The sequence below is a fragment of the Gopherus evgoodei genome, chromosome 8, assembly GCF_007399415.2.
Source record: "Gopherus evgoodei ecotype Sinaloan lineage chromosome 8, rGopEvg1_v1.p, whole genome shotgun sequence".
NCBI classification, from domain to species: Eukaryota; Metazoa; Chordata; order Testudines; family Testudinidae; genus Gopherus; species Gopherus evgoodei.
Genome location: NC_044329.1, coordinates 55,565,664 through 55,583,733, shown reverse-complemented (window position 1 = coordinate 55,583,733; position 18,070 = coordinate 55,565,664). Strand labels below are relative to the sequence as shown.

The 18,070-nt window shown below is 40.4% G+C and overlaps 1 protein-coding gene across 5 annotated transcripts in view; it reads left to right on the top strand.

Moving 5' to 3' along the window:
• Positions 1 to 18,070, top strand: part of ACBD6 (acyl-CoA binding domain containing 6) — a 156,623-nt gene that overhangs the window by 75,424 nt on the left and 63,129 nt on the right. For 3 of the 5 annotated variants that reach the window (XM_030572016.1, XM_030572015.1, XM_030572019.1), the window contains exon 6: positions 2,661 to 2,750. In XM_030572016.1, coding sequence (XP_030427876.1) covers positions 2,661 to 2,750 — 90 coding nt within the window. Of the gene's footprint in view, positions 1 to 2,660; positions 2,751 to 2,831; positions 2,972 to 8,168; positions 8,352 to 18,070 lie in introns of those variants that run through there. The other 2 variants (XM_030572017.1, XM_030572018.1) reach the window with 2 other exon arrangements.

The window sequence follows — 18,070 nt, the reverse complement described above, 5'->3', positions numbered from 1 at the left end:
TTAACCTCCATGAATTTATCTAGTTCTCGTTTAAATCCTGTTATAGTCTCAGCCTTCACAGCCTCCTCAGGCAAGGAGTGCCACAGATTGACTGTGCGCTGTGTGAAGAACAACTTCCTTTTATTTGTTTTTAACCTGCTGCCCATTCATTTCATTTGGTGGCCCCTAGATTAATTTAAGATGTTTTGTCTGTCAGTATTTACTAATCTGTTAAATTCTACTCTCCTCCTTTCAGTTTTTCACTGTAATGTTGAGTGCAGGAACATTAATCATTAAATGATACTAATGTGAGTGTCAATGTAATCTGTGCTTCCATAGAAAGTAATTGTGAGAGAATTCATTCTAATTCAAGGTTAGTTAGTGTACCATTAAAATAATGTGTTACAAAAGTTAATTACTTGTTGGGTCAAAAAGTGTGGTAAAAAGCTGAATGCCTAATGTCTGAGATCACATTTCCCGACTCAAAATAATGTTCTAAATCTGCCACCTTATTGAAAACTATCCAACATGAAAAGTGAGAGAGATTTAGTCACTGGTGTCTTCCTATCCCCCTTCTACTAGAAAATTTTTGGCACAGTGTCCAGGAAAACTGGCAAACAGCTCCTATTAATAGATAAGTGAGTTGCTCACTTTGTTCCCCCCTGCAATGTTTGAAGATATATGTCAAGGGATAACCCTATTTTGGTTTTGAAGGACCACAAGTGTGTTGGGTGGTACATTAGAAAAAGCAAGTTGTGAAAATGTCACAAAGCACCATTATGATATCTTGCTTTACCTCAGCATGAGTTTAAAAGATCTTTCTGCAGGAGTATCACACACCATATTCAATCTGGAGAAATTAATTTAAACTACCTGTTAACATAAACAGCTATAAAGTGTACACATTAAGCTGGAAGTAAGTGATAGCCAGGGTAGAACAACTGCCATCTAAAAATATCATCTACTTTTTATTTTATTTAAATGAAGATATAAAAGATGTCAATTTATAACATCTTCTGTAATTGATAGGAAATGTTTTAGAGCTATTCATTAAAAGGCTCTGTTATTGCTTTGGGTGGATTTGGATTTTGTTCGTGTGAGTAACAAGATAACTGTTCCCAAGCTCAGTGGGCAGTGTGACTATTGCAGCTAAGAACACATGCAACCGTAGCAGAAGAACTGTGTTTTGGTATCCAAATGTAAGCATTTTAAACATCATAATAATAAGCACTTACAGCCTGGGCAGTCGTGTGTTGAGATGATTCTCCGAGATGAGCTAAACCAAGACCCTGAAATAGAATACTCCAGATTTTGCAGCTATTCTTTCTACCTCTTCATGGCAAACCAAAACTATGCATGTGGACGCCCTCAAACTTTGGTGAGGTTCAGATACAGATCAGGACTTCACGGCACAGGCTCATCTTCAGTTGGGTAGTTTGGGATGAACAAAGGGTGATGAAATTCCTCCTAACTTATGCATGCATCTGTGCGCTTTCTAGGGCAGAATACTTAGGACATCTGCACAGCCCAGTTTTCTATCCGCCTCCCTTTCAGCATCTAGTGCTTGATTACTTGAAGCAGGTTCTCACAGGTAGAGAGATGAATCAATTGTTGCACAAAAGACAAAGCAAGGAAAACTTTTTAAGACTTCTAAATTGCCGAGTGCTTTCTCTTTCAGATCATGTTGTTTTTCAACTAGACCCTCCTTTAATTGGGTGACTTAATTGGGTGATCCTGGAAAGAGTTTGAATGTGAGAGAAGGGGAGAAAAAGGCTTTCGTGAAGTGCTCCTTTGACTTAATTCCATCTTTTGCCCTAGATATTTGCTTAATCCCAGTTAAAACTGGCATAAAGCAGAGATTTGAGTTTAATATGGAAAAAACATTCCATTCTCTGAACATAACAACCTGCCCTGCCTATAGCAAGGTGTTAAGCTGCGTGTCAGTTAGTCCTCAAAAGAGTGCTGAGCTACTTATTTCCCATGTCCTTGACAAATAGGTGGATCTGGACTTCCACTAGTGATTGCCACCCACCTTAGTGGAAGAGGAGTCATTACAAATTTTTTTCTGGGGGTGTGCCCAGTGACTGCAGATGCAGAAACTTGGGGGAAGGGAGAGGGAGAATTGTAGAGTCAAAAAAAGATTCAAATAAATAAATTTTCCTGATCTGATGACACCATGTTGCCCAGATCATAGTGACTTAGGCTGAGAGTTGCAAAGCAAACAGAGGATTTGGATGCTTGGGTCCCATTACTTTTAATAGGAACAAGGGGTTCAGATGCCTTAGGCAGCTTTAAAAATCTTAGCCTTAGAGAGACTCTGTTCCTGTTAAAGTCACTGGTGCAGTTAAATCCTAAAACTGTCTAGAAGGCAGACCACATTCTGGTCTCTTGCTTTCTTCATTCTCCCTTACACTCTTCTTGACTTGAGTTGGAGTTTTGGGTGCAAAGCAGTGCAGAATCAGGCCTTGTGTTGCCCTTCTAACAGATGACTGATGTTCCTGACCTTGCTGTGTAAACATGCAAGTGAGAATGAATAGCACGTTTATAGGCCATTCTGATTGTGGTTGTTTTATTGTTCAATTTTTAGTTGTTTGTGATGTCCAGGGTTCCAGTAGTAGGACTTTGAGTCTCTTTACAATAGCTTCTGCTGACTTCATTCTTTTTCTTTTGGATATTTCTAGGGCCGGGCTTTGCTTCACTGGGCATGTGATCGAGGACACAAGGAGCTCGTCTCAGTACTGCTACAGCATGCGGCCAATATTAACATCCAGGTAAGGAAGGATGGAAAACTTGTTTTTCAGTGGTGCATGATGTTGTATCTTTACCAAACACATCGTACTTTGTCCCATCAGGATTCCAAAGCAAATTCTTTCAGAATATTGAATATGGAGGAGACCAGCTAAAGTGATACATGTGAGAAGAATATACCCATTTGTCATAAACAGATAGCTAAGGGTTAATGTCTCTTTCACCTGGAAAGGGGTAACAAACAACACCTGACCAGAGGACCAATCAGGAAACAAGACTTTTTCAAATCTGGGTGGAGGGAAGTTTTGGGTGTGAGTTCTTTGTCTTTGTTGGGTAACCCTCTCGGCTCTGAGAGTGATCTTTCTATCTTCAGGCTTTCTAATCTTCTGTTTCCAAGTTGTAAGTACAAGGATAGTAAGACAATAGGTTTATATTGTTTTTTTGTATTTACATGTGTGTAGTTGCTGGAATGTGTTAAATTGTATTATTTTTGGATAAGGCTGTTTTTTCATTTTTCCTTTAAGCAATTGACCCTGTATATTGTCACCTTGATACAGAGACCAATTTTATGTCCTTTTTCTTTCTTTTTTTATATAAAGATTTCTTTTTAAGACCTGTTTAAGTGTTTTTCACTGGTTAAGGCTAAGAAACGAAGGGAGGGGGGAAATCTCTGTGTTAGATTTACTAAGCCTGACTTTGCATACCCTCTGGGTGAGGGGAGAGAGAGATTGATCTCTTGGTACTTGTGTTTCAAGGACTTGAAGCAGGGAATCTCCGAGAGTACCCAGGGCAGGGAAATCTGGGAGGAGGTAAAGAGGGAGAAGGGAAGTGGGTTATTTCCCTTTGTGGTGAGACTCAGGGCATCTGAGTCTTGGGGTTCCCCAGGGAAGGTTTTGGGGAGACCAGAGTGAGCCAGACACTGGAATTCTGGCTGGTGGCAGTGATATCAGATCCAAGCTGGTAATTAAGTTTGGAGGTTTCATGCTAGCTTCTCATGTTCTGAATCTAAGGTTCAGATCTGAGTAGGACAGTTATGACACCATTAAAACCAGATTTCCATACAACCAAATACAAAACCACAGTGAACCTTTTCAGTTGCAAGATGAAATTTCTTCCTGCAATAGTGTCTTTCAGTTGTTGGTCATCAGTTCAAATCTGACTTGGGTAGGTGAAACCAGAGAGAGTTCCTATTACTAGATGTTTGGTGGCTTAGATAGAATTAATTGGTAGGCTCTGTCCAGTTCCTTAATATGCTATAGTTTCAACAGAGCATCTGAAGACTGGAGAGTGAACTAAAGAAAATTTCACTGCACGAAGGAACCTGTTTGCCAAAGAGTAGAACACAATAGAACATTCATTTATTAGAAGGTACATTTCTTAAACAAAGCATTCTAAATGATGCTTCAGATTATGTTGTTTGAAATTTGACATTTGTTACAGTTGGATCTCACTTTATAAAGTAGATTGTATTTATAATCCTGTTGTAATTAAGGGTTGAACCTTGTGATCATGTTCAGAAATAATTGTCAAACATGGTTCTTCCAGAACCATGATTGACAGTTGTTTTCTAATATGGTTGCTGCTTGCATCATTTCCCTATCTAGTTTGTGTGTGTGCGTGTGTGTGTGTGTGTATTTTGAGAACTGTGCTAGCCCAGTATCCCAATAAGAGCTTTGGAAATACTTCACATATGTCACAGTAGTGTAATAGGCTCTCTTGTAGGTTTCTTGACTCAGCAGTAACATTGTGGTGGTGGAAGTAACTAAGTTAAGCTTCAAATATGTTTAAAAAATGTTTAAGATATTGTTACAAGCCCTACTATGGCCAGGCCGTGAAAAGGGTACGTATTAAGAGAACTTGCTTGGTTCCATTGAAATCTGTGGGACAGTTTAGGCAGGGACCTGTGGTTCTTTGAGCATGTGATTCCTAGGTTTCTGTTATGCAGACTATTTGAGGATTTTTTTCAAAGATCCTTTGTGCACCTTTGGAAAAAAGGTAGATTTGTGGAGGAGTAATTATACTGAATCATACTGGAGTTATGTCCATGATTTCCCTTGCTCTAAGATGAGACTGGACACAACACCTAATACTCTAATTATGTGTGATATATTTGTCTATGAACGTTTGGAAATAGCATGATCTTGAGACCAGGAGAACTGGGATTACACGTTTGTCTTTGTATTTTACCCTGTGACCCCAGGGGATGTCTGCTGCTCAGGGCCGGCTCCAGGTTTTTTGCCGCCCCAAGCAGCAGGAGGAGAAAAAAAAATGATAAAGCCCCGATCGGCGCACTTCGGGAACAGCTCAGCCATGCCACTTACTTCTTCAGCAGCAATTCAGCAGCGGGTCCTTCGCTGCAAGAGGGACTGAGGGACCCACCGCTGAATTACCACAGAAGACCCGGACATGCTGCTCCTTTCCATTGGCCGCCCCAAGCGCCTGGAGCCAGCCCTGTTGCTGTTTGAAGTTCTGGAATAATAGTCCCTGAAAATTCATCTCTTTCTGATGGTTGTATCTCACATCTCTTACTGCACCAAGAGTGTCTTTAGCTGTAAAAGTACGACTTGGGGAGGATTTCCGTAGCTGAAGGAAAATAATCTGTATTTTCTCTGTACCATCATTTTCTATTAACTTTTTTTCCCCTTTTTTTAATGTATTGCACATTTTTTCTAACCAAATTATTTTTGTCCAGTAACAAAAGTTTAATAATAGCTATAGAAATAAAATCAATCTTAGATATTTGTTTTCCTCCAAGGTAATAAAGAAAACCTTTAAAATAAAGGTCTCATTTTGCACATAGATGTATTCTCAGAGAAGGCAGACAATTCTTAGACTTTTGTTTTATTTTCTCTCTCTCTTCAACCTTCTGTAAACGGTGGTGATAACATTATCAGGATCTCATGGCCCAGTGTTTACTTTTTATCTGGACCTTTTCCTTAAAGAAAGTACGTCTAAAACCCAGGATTATGGGGAATTCTTTGGAAGAACAACCAAAGAGTGAGGAAAAAAATATGCTTCCAAATATGTCATAAACATTGAAGCAAATGCTTGTATATATTACCAAATGCACTATCAGTTAATGTATGGGTTGTAAAGAATTGGGGGTTAAGTATAAGGGAATCTCTAGTGACTTGCATTAGTGGAGCTATTATTTTAACATGCTGTGCTAACTCTGGAAGTTCACATTCCAGACTACACATAGCCCTCAGTCTGCCAGGTTCCAGCCTGGGGGACAGGCTCTGTAGAAACCTTCTACCCTATGTGCCTTGAGATATCTTCCTATTTCATTCATACATGCAGCAGTGTTAAATGCAGGCAGCATAAGACGCAAGACCTAGGAGCATGAGAGCGACAGCAACAGACAGTAGAGGGGGAAGCTTATATGATAGGGTTTTTTTTTCCTTTTTATTTTTTATCTGCAGTGTTTTTCATACCTTTCTAGGATATTAGAAATTAATACCCCCCCTCGCCTCAGCTGCTTCTGTGCTTTTTCATTCGACAGACACTGTGTGTTTTTTTCCCTCCTATGTTTCTTATGTAGCACCAGCATTATAGTATAGTGGTTAGAGCATAGGGGGATGTTCACTGGACCCCTTAGTTTTACTGGTTCTAACATTAATTAGCTGGGTGACCTGGAGCCAGGCCTCCCCTTTTCCTTTGTTTTTGTTTTTTTAAATGTGAATAGTAGCTATCTTTGTAAAGCACGTTGAGGTCTCTGGGTGCTATATAAGTGTAAATAATTGTTTGATTATTTTATTACATACACTGATGTATTTGAAGCAGGTAGGTGGGGCGAAACTCCATGGTGTCATTTGGTCCTGCAGTATGCGCAAAGCTCCTGGAGTGCAGTAGTAGATTGACTGTCCTTTTTAAACAATGTTGCTATGGGTTTAAAGAGGCAGTTCATTGCTGGCCACTGAAAGCCTGCATCCATTGAGTTCTTTGATTGTCCATAATTAGCTTTAACAGTATGTTTGAAAAGAGGCGGTAAGTGATTGACATGGAGGGGGGGGTGCAGAAACACAACAGACTTCCCTGCTTTATGTTGAAAAGGGACATTTATGTAATCGAATTACCTAAATCCTCAGAGCCAAAGGCCATTTCTAAGTGGGTGGTTGGGTGGTGTTTTGGAACTGTGCTGGAAACACCCGGAATCCAGAGATCTTTCCAAAGGCAGCCTCCTAGTGATGAGACATTCAGTTTAGAAAAATCTGTATTTTATTGAACAGTGAAATAAAGGAAAGGGGAGCCTGTTCTTAACATAGCAGTTGGCCTTTGTTATGCAGGATGTCATCCTATGATCATAATGTTCTCTTCTTGCCTTAAAATGTATGTATGAATGAATCTGTTGATGAATGAATAAATGTTGGTGTTTTTCATCCATCTGTGAGTAAAGTGGAACATTCTGTTTCTGTTGAAACAGTCATGGCTTTCTCTTTGTAGGGTGTTGTTGCTTGTAGAATGTATGCGTTCTAGAACAGAGCTCTCAACATGGGGGTTGTAAACAGGTTTCAAGAGATTGCTCTTCCCATATCCCTAATGGAAGGGGGGTCTTGGGGAGGTCCTAGTATGGAAAATAAAGTCTCTTGGAGTGGAAAAGTTGAGAACCACTCTTTTAGAGAATATCTTGCCTTGTCTTGTAAAAATAAGGAAAATGGAGATTTTGTACATGTGAAGCATCTGTGCCGAAGGTCAGACCTGACTTGCCCTCTTTTACATGGGATGATGTTGTTTTAAAGCATATAGGTTTTACTCCTGTTCAGTTTCAAGAAAGGTTGGGTGAACTCTGATCTAATAAGCGGCCAAATGATAGAGAGCATGACAAACGGCTTTTTCATGATGGTAACATAAATAATAAGAGCATTGGGGTTTTGCTGTTCAGCTGATATATTTCTGTACTGGGCAAACACTAGCTATATTGAGTTCTGAGAAGTAGTATGTGTGTATGCTGTCACATGGAAATCATAGGTTGTAGACTCACTTAGATTAGTGGGAGGAAGCAAGATGAAGATCAGGCATGAACTGTTAACACAGAGAAATTCTGTACTTTTATCTAAAACTCCATTAGAGGATGGGTTGAATCTCACTACATAAGCTCAGGTAACATCGAGTCGGGTAAAATTATCCCATACCAGAATCCAGGCTTTTGAGAAGCTCTGCTTCTTACAGTGTTCAGTTCTAAACTGGGTCCTAATCTGAGCTGCTGACACGGAGGCTTTATGTGCCTTTATCTGCCAGCTTTGTGCCCTTCTCTTTGACTTCATCATCCCATCATTTTTTCCGTAGGGGTGTTTGTGTGTTGGAACTATTAACCAATCTGTTCTCTTAGCTTTCTCTAGTCGGCAGGAAGTTAGGGGACAGCAGCACCATCCACCCATGAAAAGCCAGGACACACCAAAACAGATTACCATACAAACCCAACATTAACTCATGTTTTTCAGGTTCTCCATTCAATTCAACGTAAAACAGCAATACCATGTTTTGCCACCATGTGATGATGTGAGAGGCTGAAAGTCATCAGCATGCCTGCATCCATTCTTGGAACACTAGAGAAGTGTTCTTATAAGGGAAAAAGTACATTGGTTTCTCTGTAATGTAATAAGAGGGAGAAGGGAGGGAATCAGCTCTGTAGAATGCACCATGCAGCTGATTTCTTTTTATCTGGGTATTTATACTGTGGAATTTGAGGCAGCATGTAGGTCTTCAGGGAAAGGTTTAATGTATTCAGAATAATCTTCTGGGCTAATTTTTTGGTATTCACTCCCCTTGAGCTTCCTCCTCCTCACTAGTAGAGTGGATTGCTCTTTCATGAACCCAGAATAGTTAAGATAGAAATTGTCTTTCAGTTCTATCCCATGTTACTTATGCTCAGAACTATCCAGAACGTACATTCATCTGCTGAAATCTTCCATCTTTGTTCTGTGCCCAAAGGTTAACTTTAATTTTATGTAGAAAAGTTTGAGTAAAATCCTTTGGTTGTTTTTGAGTCTGACCAAGTGTAAAATAAAGTCACATCTTTCCTATTTAATAAATAAATAAAATCTGGCTACACTTTTAGGAAGGAGTACAGCAAAGCTGACTGGTTTGGAATTTGAAACTTGTTAATGGATGTTGTCTTTTGTTCTGCCATAATTCTGGTAAACTTTGCAGTATTTGCACATACTTTCTCTTAGCTTTTTTCTTTTTTTTTTTTTAAATTATTACCATTTGAAAATAGCAGTGTTCTGAGTAAAATATTGGTGCCCACTTAAAGAAGCACTGTCCACAAATGCACCTTGAACCTTTCAAAATGTTTTGCAGACTTGAAATTTTGCACCTTTAAAACTACTGAACAGATTTGCTTCACAACTGATTTTTTGGTGGATCCAATTCATTCCTAAAATTAAGCCATCTATGAAGAAGACCAGTTATTTTAATTTTAAAGTTAAAAACAAATTCCATTACAGATATACACTAGGTCATAAGTGTGGAAATAAGTACTTAACCGTCATTACTAACTGACACTAGCTGACCTTGGTCTGACTGGTTTTTGTTTAGTCCAGAAACATACAGACTACACTAGGAATTGGTTGGTCTTTGCTCACAAAAGTGGCTATTGGTTATAGAACTGATGACTTTTTCTTTAAAAGAGCAGGAAAATTAATGTAATAACCTACATCCATGTGACATATGAAGGTAGCAGAATTCAGTACTTAGAAATCAGGAAATGTAAAAATTAAGGGTGAGTGCACAGCCATAACTCGCTCTTTGCATTATAACGCGTTCCTTAATTATATTGATCTTAGTTTATTTTAGGGCTTGTCTACAGAGGAAATTGAGCAGAATAGCTCCACTAGTGGGCACTTTGAATGCACTAATTATTCTGGAATAAAGTGACTTTTATTCCAGAACAGTGTCCACATGGGGAGCTATTCTGAAACTGTTATTTTGGTCAGTTTCCTTGTGTAGACATGCCCCAAGATACACACTTAAGTCACTGGTTGTAGATAAAATTGTACTACTTGAGAAACAGGATGTGATCATGATTCAAGACTGTATTGTATCTGTGTGTGCCCAATAGAACAGAGGTAAAGTTGTGCTCAACTCTTTTTTCATTTCTGGGTATTTGAGTGTGTAACTGTGCAATCCTAATGTTGCGTTAACCTAACCCTTTCTGTATAATAACTTGAATTGTAAATCTGCCATACTTCTAGGATGAATATACCTGGCAAATCTTCTATCATTGCCTTGTGTTCCTGTATATAAAAGAGTATTTTTCTACAAGGGATAGTTTCATTCTGTTTCTAATATTGCTCAGAATATCAGTGAAAGATGCCCTAGGTCTTTTCTCCCTGTGGTGATGATGTGTAGCTTGTCTTGTTAATAATGCTGTTCACAGATAGGTAATAAAGAAGCAAGTAAAATGTTCAGTTCTGAGAAAAACCATTTATATTCCTAGTTTTTAGTTTCTGCCTTGATGGAAATATCACTGAAGGTTCAGTAGTCAGATCTTTTGTAAGAGATCACAGCTTTTGTTCTTCCTTCACATGCTTCTCCACATCTCTGCCAGAACTGTGAGACTCCTCCTGTCACTGCCACCCTTTTAATTGGATAGAGGCATGGATAAAGGATGATGACAAATACTATTTCTCCTCCCTATTCCACCAGTATGGAATGCTGAGTATGCTGCTTCGGTAGTGTTTCAGGTTCTTTCCAGTTCAGCATCAGGAAATCAGTACTGAGATAGAACCTAGGTCTCTTCTATGGCATTTCAGAGCGCTGCCGCTAGCCAGCTTGATTGCCTAAAATCACACCTGTTAATGTTATCATTTGCAGCAGGTAAAAAATCAGTCATTCCCTTTGAGTTTTGTCTATCTTCCGGTAGCACTCATGCATGGAATTTTTTGCTTTGAAAGACTTCTTAGATTAGCCAGCAAGAGCAATGTGGCAAGCATACCTCCTGCCTCTCTCTCCCAATCCCATGTTGGGGCAGTACGCTTCAGACGGACCACGGGGCTTGCTTGATTAGCAAAAAGAAAAGCTTTCTTTCTAGCTACCCTGTCATAGCCCTTGCCACCTTCCTTTAACAGACAGGAGCTTCCTCTTGTCTATCAATTTGGATGCTAACGTGCTTTTGAGTCAGAGGGCTTCCAGATACCAGGACACAAAGTAGCTATTCCGCTGTAATACTTTCTTGCACGTACTTATTGAAAAAATTCTTTTCAAATGGAGACAATACAAACACAATAAATGGCAGAGAAGGTTCATCTCCCTCATGACTCAGTCCTTCTCAAATAACATTATTATTGACTGGCCTATTGGTTGCCAAAAAGGAAAATCAATTTTAGTAGAAGTAGTTGCCTGGCCGCAGATCGTGGTACTAACGCAGCACAGACAGAGTGATTTTATCAACTATCTGAAGACTAATTTCCACTATTAGCCAGAAATGAAGGAGAAATTATGGATATGTCAAAAATTGCCTGGTATTTTTTCTGTTCTGTTTTCCACTTGTATTGCATGGCTCTAAAAATGTTTTTGTGACTTTTTTTTTTCATCCCACCCCCTATCTTTAGATTGTATAATAGTGAGGTGCATATGCTGCTTGCAGTTCAAACCCTGTAGCAGCCCATATACATATAGGTGACACCAATGTAGATTTTAGCATTAAGGGATGCATTTCTTCCCCTAACTCCTCACTGACTGTAGTGTGCCTTATCTTCCCATGCACTTGAGGACATCAAAGAAGTTTGGAAGAGATTGGTTTGTACACCTTGAACCTTCAGGCTAGGGGTCAGAGACACTATGGCTGTGTGTCTATACTAGGATTCTGTGAGAATATCCAGCCGTTGACCACACCAGTGTAGCGCCATCAGTGGGGAGTGCTACTATAGATACTACATCAGAAGTCTAACCACTGTGGCATTTAACCCTACAAGTCCAAGTGACACAGTGGTAAAAATGTCTGAGCCTTGTTTATACTCTTGCTCGTACCGTTGCTATCTAGTGTAGATTTCCCAAAAAGCATAGTGTAGACAAGACAGAAAGTTCACTTTACTATGATTGTCAGCTATTATGAGGGTCTGCAACTGTGCCTGCAGCCTTCAGCAGGAGAAAGAGGTTTTTAATACTGCAGCGTTTACCAGTATCATGGCAGGATGGTGCAAATGATTGAAGAAGCTAAGGGTGGGGGAAAGGGAAAGCTAAGAGTAGGCATGCCAGTACCAATAATGAGAGCAACCTTTACCTGTAAAATTATTATCCAAGACAGCTTCTTTCTTCTCCCCTCCTCCTCTCTTTGTACCGCTCAAGTAAGCTCTGATGAGCAGCTCCCAGAAGGCTCTGCAGGCTTATATTCCTGCACTCTTGACATTGTTGCCAATGGGTGTGAAATCCATTAGCCAAAAGAAAGAAAAGATCTGCTTAGTGACAGAGGGTAGCTTTCAACATTAAAGCATTGACTTGGTGCCAGTCACACAGTTATTAGAAGTGGCAGAGCTCCATGCCTCTCCTGCAGATCTCTGTGGAATGTAGGTTGGCAGCAGGTTGAATGCTAAGTGGTCACCACTCAGCAGATACTGTTTTTAACTACTCGGAGAAAAATCCCTTGCAGCAGAACCATTTATAAAATGTTTACAGGTTTCTGCTAGAACTTCAAATTTGACTCAGCGATTCACCTTAGTTCATTCTTCAGCTTCTGAATATGCCTTGAGCAGCATCTGCTGATTGTTTGGGTAGAGAGTTCTTCCTTCCAAAAGTGCTGGATTTTGATGCATTATTTTTCTGCATCTCACAGCTTGCCGTGTACGATTCATCTTTCCCATGCTCCATTTTTGTCACCGGAATCACTGTCTCACTGCTGAATGCAGCAGCACTGTTGGCAGCATTGAGATTCAGGCAGCATGTGTGTGGTGGCATCACTGCAAAGCAAAAGCAGTTGCACACAAGAAAGAAGCTGTGTTTTTTAAATTGTTTTAGTGAGATTTTGTGTGTCCACATTCTTCTCTCTCCCCCACACAGCATATAATTGCCAGTAAATCCAGGAATAATTTTTGAAGACTCGCAATAGTCTGAGAGTCTCTAGGCCCCCTGCTGCTAGAACATTGTATGCACCTTCTAGGGAATTTTAGGCTATTTTAAAGTTGAGTAACTTAGTGATCAGGAACTCAATAGGTTTGAAGTTCAGATAAATTTCAAGAAGTTTGGATGTTTATGAAGCCCCACTCCAAATAGCACCTCTTATAGACTCCCCCCTGCCCTTAGCTGCCTTTTGGAGCGGAAGAGAAGCAGGAAAGTCGAATGACCTACCATCCTTTCCTGGTGGTTTGAGGCAGGATTGCAGGCTTATTTCTCTACCTTCAAATAATCTAGGCCTAAAGTTTGACTGGTGTCAAAATAGCTTTATTCTCTAGATTTTGATTTTTTTTTTTCTCAAGCCATCCTGCCACACAGAAATCTCTCTGCAACCCCACCCCTTCTCCCACCCCAATAGTTCTTATTTATCTAAGAGCTAAGAAAAAACATTTTTGGCCCTCTTTGCTGCCTCTGTGCACTCCATTGCCAGAGCAGTGCTTACAGAATCTGAAATTAGGATTTTAAAATCAACGAGCTAGGAAAGCCAGTTAATTGCAAGCGTTGTTAGGAATGCTAGTGAAAGTGAGAAGCAGTTTTGTCCAGAGGAATGAATGCAGGGCACGGAGAGGAGCTAGAGGTCCTCCCTTCTGCTGCCCTTTCTGCCACTGACTTGCTGTGTGACCTCTAACAGGTTATTTCATGTTTCTTTTCTGATTTCCCCCTCAGATAACACCACCTACTTCTTATGATTGGTGTGAGGATTGATTAGTGATTGTGCAATGCTTCATGATAAAGATTCAGTGGTTCCTTTTGAGGCATGTCCCCTAATTGAGTGTGGTGCAGGAAAAGCCTCCAGTGGGAGCTCCATGTGGCATAATGTCTCAGGAATGCCAGTGCCTCTTGTAAAATCAGGAAGCACAATATGCTATATACATTCCTGTGCCTGGGCAGCACTGTTCTCCTGGTGTCAGATGGTTCCAGGGCCTTGATTTTGCCCCTTCCCTGCCTCTCTCCATCCACTGAAACCAGGATTGATTTTAGCCTTGTACAAGGTGTAAGTACCATTGTTGTACCTAGCTTGAGTGTGGTGCAGTGCAGACAGAGGAGGAGACTTCTTGTGCCTTCTTCCCCTTTACACGCCCAGGCAGAAAAAGAAAACATTACCCTGAGGGCTCGACTTTACACAGTGAAGGCATCGCGGGTAGGGCATATAAATCCAAGATTAAAGCGTTGACCTGGACAGGGCAAATGGAACCCAATCCTCTGTTAATGAGAGCTTCTGCACAGCTGCCATGTTACTGCTGCCTAGTAGCAGAAGGACCAAAGAGGAGACATGTAGCTAAGTAGCTCATTAGCATGCCTATTATGTTTAAGCTCCTGTCTTCTCAGTTATGCCTGTCTCCCTTTTTTTTTTTTTTTTTTTTGCACACTTATGAGTAAGGCAGTGGTATGTAGGGCTTGAGACTTAATGCTCAATGCAGCGAACTGTGCCCAGAGCTTAACCTTACATGCACCCATGCATAGCCTCTGCATGCACTTGTGCTGGAGCCCAACCACCTTTCCCCTCTCTCCCCCCCCCCCACGACCCCAGTGGCGTTGAAACAGTTTGTATAGTGGGGGTGCTAAGAGCCATTGGACCCAACTGTAAACCCTGTGTGTGATGGGAACCACTTCAAGCCTGCAGGAGGTGCTACATCCCCAGCACCCTTAGTTCCAGCCTGCCTGCCCTACCCCGCAAGGATTTTCAGGGTTAAGGCCTTAAAGCTCTATCTACCATCTAGGTATTTATTCTTCTTAATAAATGCCTTTAAAAAAATGAAGCCAAAATCTCTGGGCATTGCATATTTTGTATTTGTTTGTGCTTTGAAATATTTTAATGTGCTTTATCTCAATGTGGTGAAAGATTTCAACATCCTTTGCTCCCATCCCCCACTCTCCCTCAGTTTCAGGGTCACCTGAAAAACCATGTGGCTAATGTGTTAAATCACTTGTCTAATTTGTGAAGTCATTGTCCAAAATCCTTTAAACCTCATTCAGGTGTTCCCAGCTTAGGGAAAGTCAGGTGTGAAAACACAGATTGCTGCTGGCAGCTGAGCCTTTTTTCCAGTTGAGCGCATAGTCATAGACACAGCCTGCAGCCGCAAATTGTTTTCTTAATCCCAGGCTGTGCCTTGCAGGGCTAGAGGAATTGCCTTTGCTGAACATCCCAACTGTCTCTCTACTTAGGAGGGGCAGTCCCTAAAACACTGATCATTTTTGCACGCAGCCGCTCCAAAAAGCTCTCCCTCTCAGAAGAATTTCAGTGAAACTAAAATGTTTCGCTCTGTCTCCAGAAAGGCACCTGTTTTATAGGTTTCCACTTTGGACAGGATGATTTTACTACCCAAACGTGGCCTCTCATTCATGTCTGATTGACTCTTCTCTCTTAAGTATTTGAATCAAAGAAGTATGTCATAATTCAAGAATCTGAACTGAGAACATACTGTATGCATCCCTTGATTCATTTTACGTATGACTTTGATCTTTTTTTCATTCAAGTAATTTTTGTCTACCACTTTAAATGGAGGGGAAATTCCTTTTCCATGCTTGTTGGTTTTCTTCTATATACAGTGTACAGACCCGTTCACGCGTGACCCGGTAGCGCCATGCCTCCCAGTGCTACCTATTTAGACTCATTAACATGTGGACAGAAACTTGCTATGTAGCGCTACAGATTTGCTCCACTAACTCACTGACACAGAAATTGACAGGAAGTGCGGAGCGGAAATGTCTTGTAAGTCTTTATCAATATCGGTAAAGACTTATCACGCACGCTTAGTCATTGTCTCGCTAAAGAGCTATATAATATTTACAATAGTACTGTAGTTATATTATAATACAGTGTATATATACTACATTAGAACATTTTAACCATAGGGCTAATATAATGGCAGAGGGCAAGCGTCAGTGTTCACACATTGTAGAAGAAGAGCTAGCTGCAATAGATCAAGTAAATAGCGGAGAAACCCAGGCCAAAGTTTCAAAAGATACTGGGATTACCAAATCTACTTTCCGAGGATGGCTAAAAAAACTAATCTAAACTGAATGGCTTTGTACAAAATATCGATTCTGCCACGGGGGTTAAGTGAAGGTGTGTGCCCTATTCAGCAAAACCCACAATAGACAGCCATGCACACGTGGTTTGCTCAGGAAAGGCTGAAAGGAATGCCGCTAAGTGGGCCAATTCTTCAAGCCCAAGTGATAACATTTGGAAATTTAACGGGGGATGAATCATTCCAAGACAGCAAGGTGGGTTTATAAGTCCTTTTAAAAAACTTCATGGCATAGTGCAGGTATTGATTTAGGGAGAAAGCTGATGAATTGACCACGAACATGTTTCCCGCCAAGTTAAAATCTAGTTTTACAAAATGAAGACTGCCACGAAGAACAACTTTATAATTGTGTTGAAACAGCTTTATTTGCAAAACTGCTACCTGATAAGACTTTAGCCTTTAATTACGAGACACAGAAAACAACTGGATTTAAAAAGATCGTGTGACTCTTCTTTTTTGTAGTAATAAGATGGGCAGCCATAAGCTTACCCCTCTTCTCATTGGCTGTTTTCATAACCCTCGCTGCTTTAATCACCTCAGTAGAGCCAATCTGCCAGTAATGTATGCTAACAGCAAAAATATTTAGATGACGAGACGCATTTTCGACGACTGGTTCCACAACAGCTTTGTCCCAGCTGTTTGTAAGCATCTGCAGTCGAAGAAACTCGAAGACACAGCACTTTTGCTGCTTGACAATTGTCCAGCCCATCCTCCAGCCGAATCACTGGTATCGAGAGATGGAAAAATTCGAGTGCTATACCTACCATTCAACACAACATCAAAAATTCAATCTTTAGACCAGGGAATTATTCAGAATTTTAAAAACAATTATCAACAGGAGATGATTTCAGCGATTGTGTCATACACGTCTTCAGGCATTTCCGAATTCCTGAAACAGTTAAACATGAAGGAAATTATTTATTTAGTTAAAAAAGTTTGGGATGGAGTTAAACAAAAATCCATTGAAAACTGCTGGATGAAGGCTCTCGGTGATGCCATTTCTGTCAAAGATGGCTTAGACTTGGAAAACTCCAGCAGTGGTACTGGTTCAGAGCCGACTTTGAAGGATTTTTGGAAGAAGACATCCTACAAACATGCATGCAGACAAAAGAGGATAAAGGTAAACTTCTGTTTCAAATGATATAAGATTTTAGTTTGGATACATTGCCAGAAATCATTACCGAGTGGCTGGAGATGAATGAAGATTGCCTGACTTCAGAATTTCTGCCCAAGGAAGAAATATTAACGGGCTGCGAGGCTACGTCAGACTGCGAAAGTGATGGCGAGAATTCTAATAATGCAGGCCTAAATGACAATGACGACAAGGATGTCGTTGAAAAGGTCAAAATTTTGCCCACAGAAGCCCTTAGTGCTGTAGAAGCTGTTGTAAGATTTATGGAGGAGCAAAATATTGAAATCATTCATTTGCGGCGAATGACAGACTTCATAAGAGAGGAAAAAAAAGGGGAGCATGAAAGAGCAGAAAATAACGGCATTTTTTTCTTAAGTGAATCATAGACACTTTTCAGCATGGCCCTCTTAACCCGCGGTTCGTTAACACACGGTTGTGATGGCTTGACTCCCAACATCCGCGCATAAACGGGTCTGTGCTGTGTGTGTGTGTGTGTGTGTGTATATATATCTATCTAATATTTTTTTAATAAGATCACTGCTAGTCATGATTACTTGGTTATTGGCTCATAAGTGAAGCTAAGGGTGAATTGAGTATGACAGAAGTAGTAATACATGGAATTGGTGTATGGCTTTACCAGGGGCCCTGCACTGTGAAACACCAGGCCCTCAACTACCGAAGAAGTAAGTACTTCAGGGTGCTCCCTGTAGAAGATTAGAATCTTATCCTGTGATAGATAAATCTTGAAGCTAACAGCTGAGGAATTTATTATCCCAAGATAGTTTCCTACAGAAATGTGACTATCGTCCTCTCACCACAGGGCTTTGATTGGTTGTTATAAATAGTTCTGTACCAATTGGCTTTTTAAAAACCAAATTGTATTGAATATCTGGTGTTAGTTGAGATTGTGACGGGGAGATTGTCAGAAGCTGAGGCAGTCATGTTTATTTTGGGGCTATCGATTTGGAGAGCTGAAGGCCGGTCAGAGCATCGAAATGTTCATAATTGTGCTGTTGTTGAAAAATAAATGAACTACCATTATGCAAATCAACTAGCTTTCCTCCTCCTC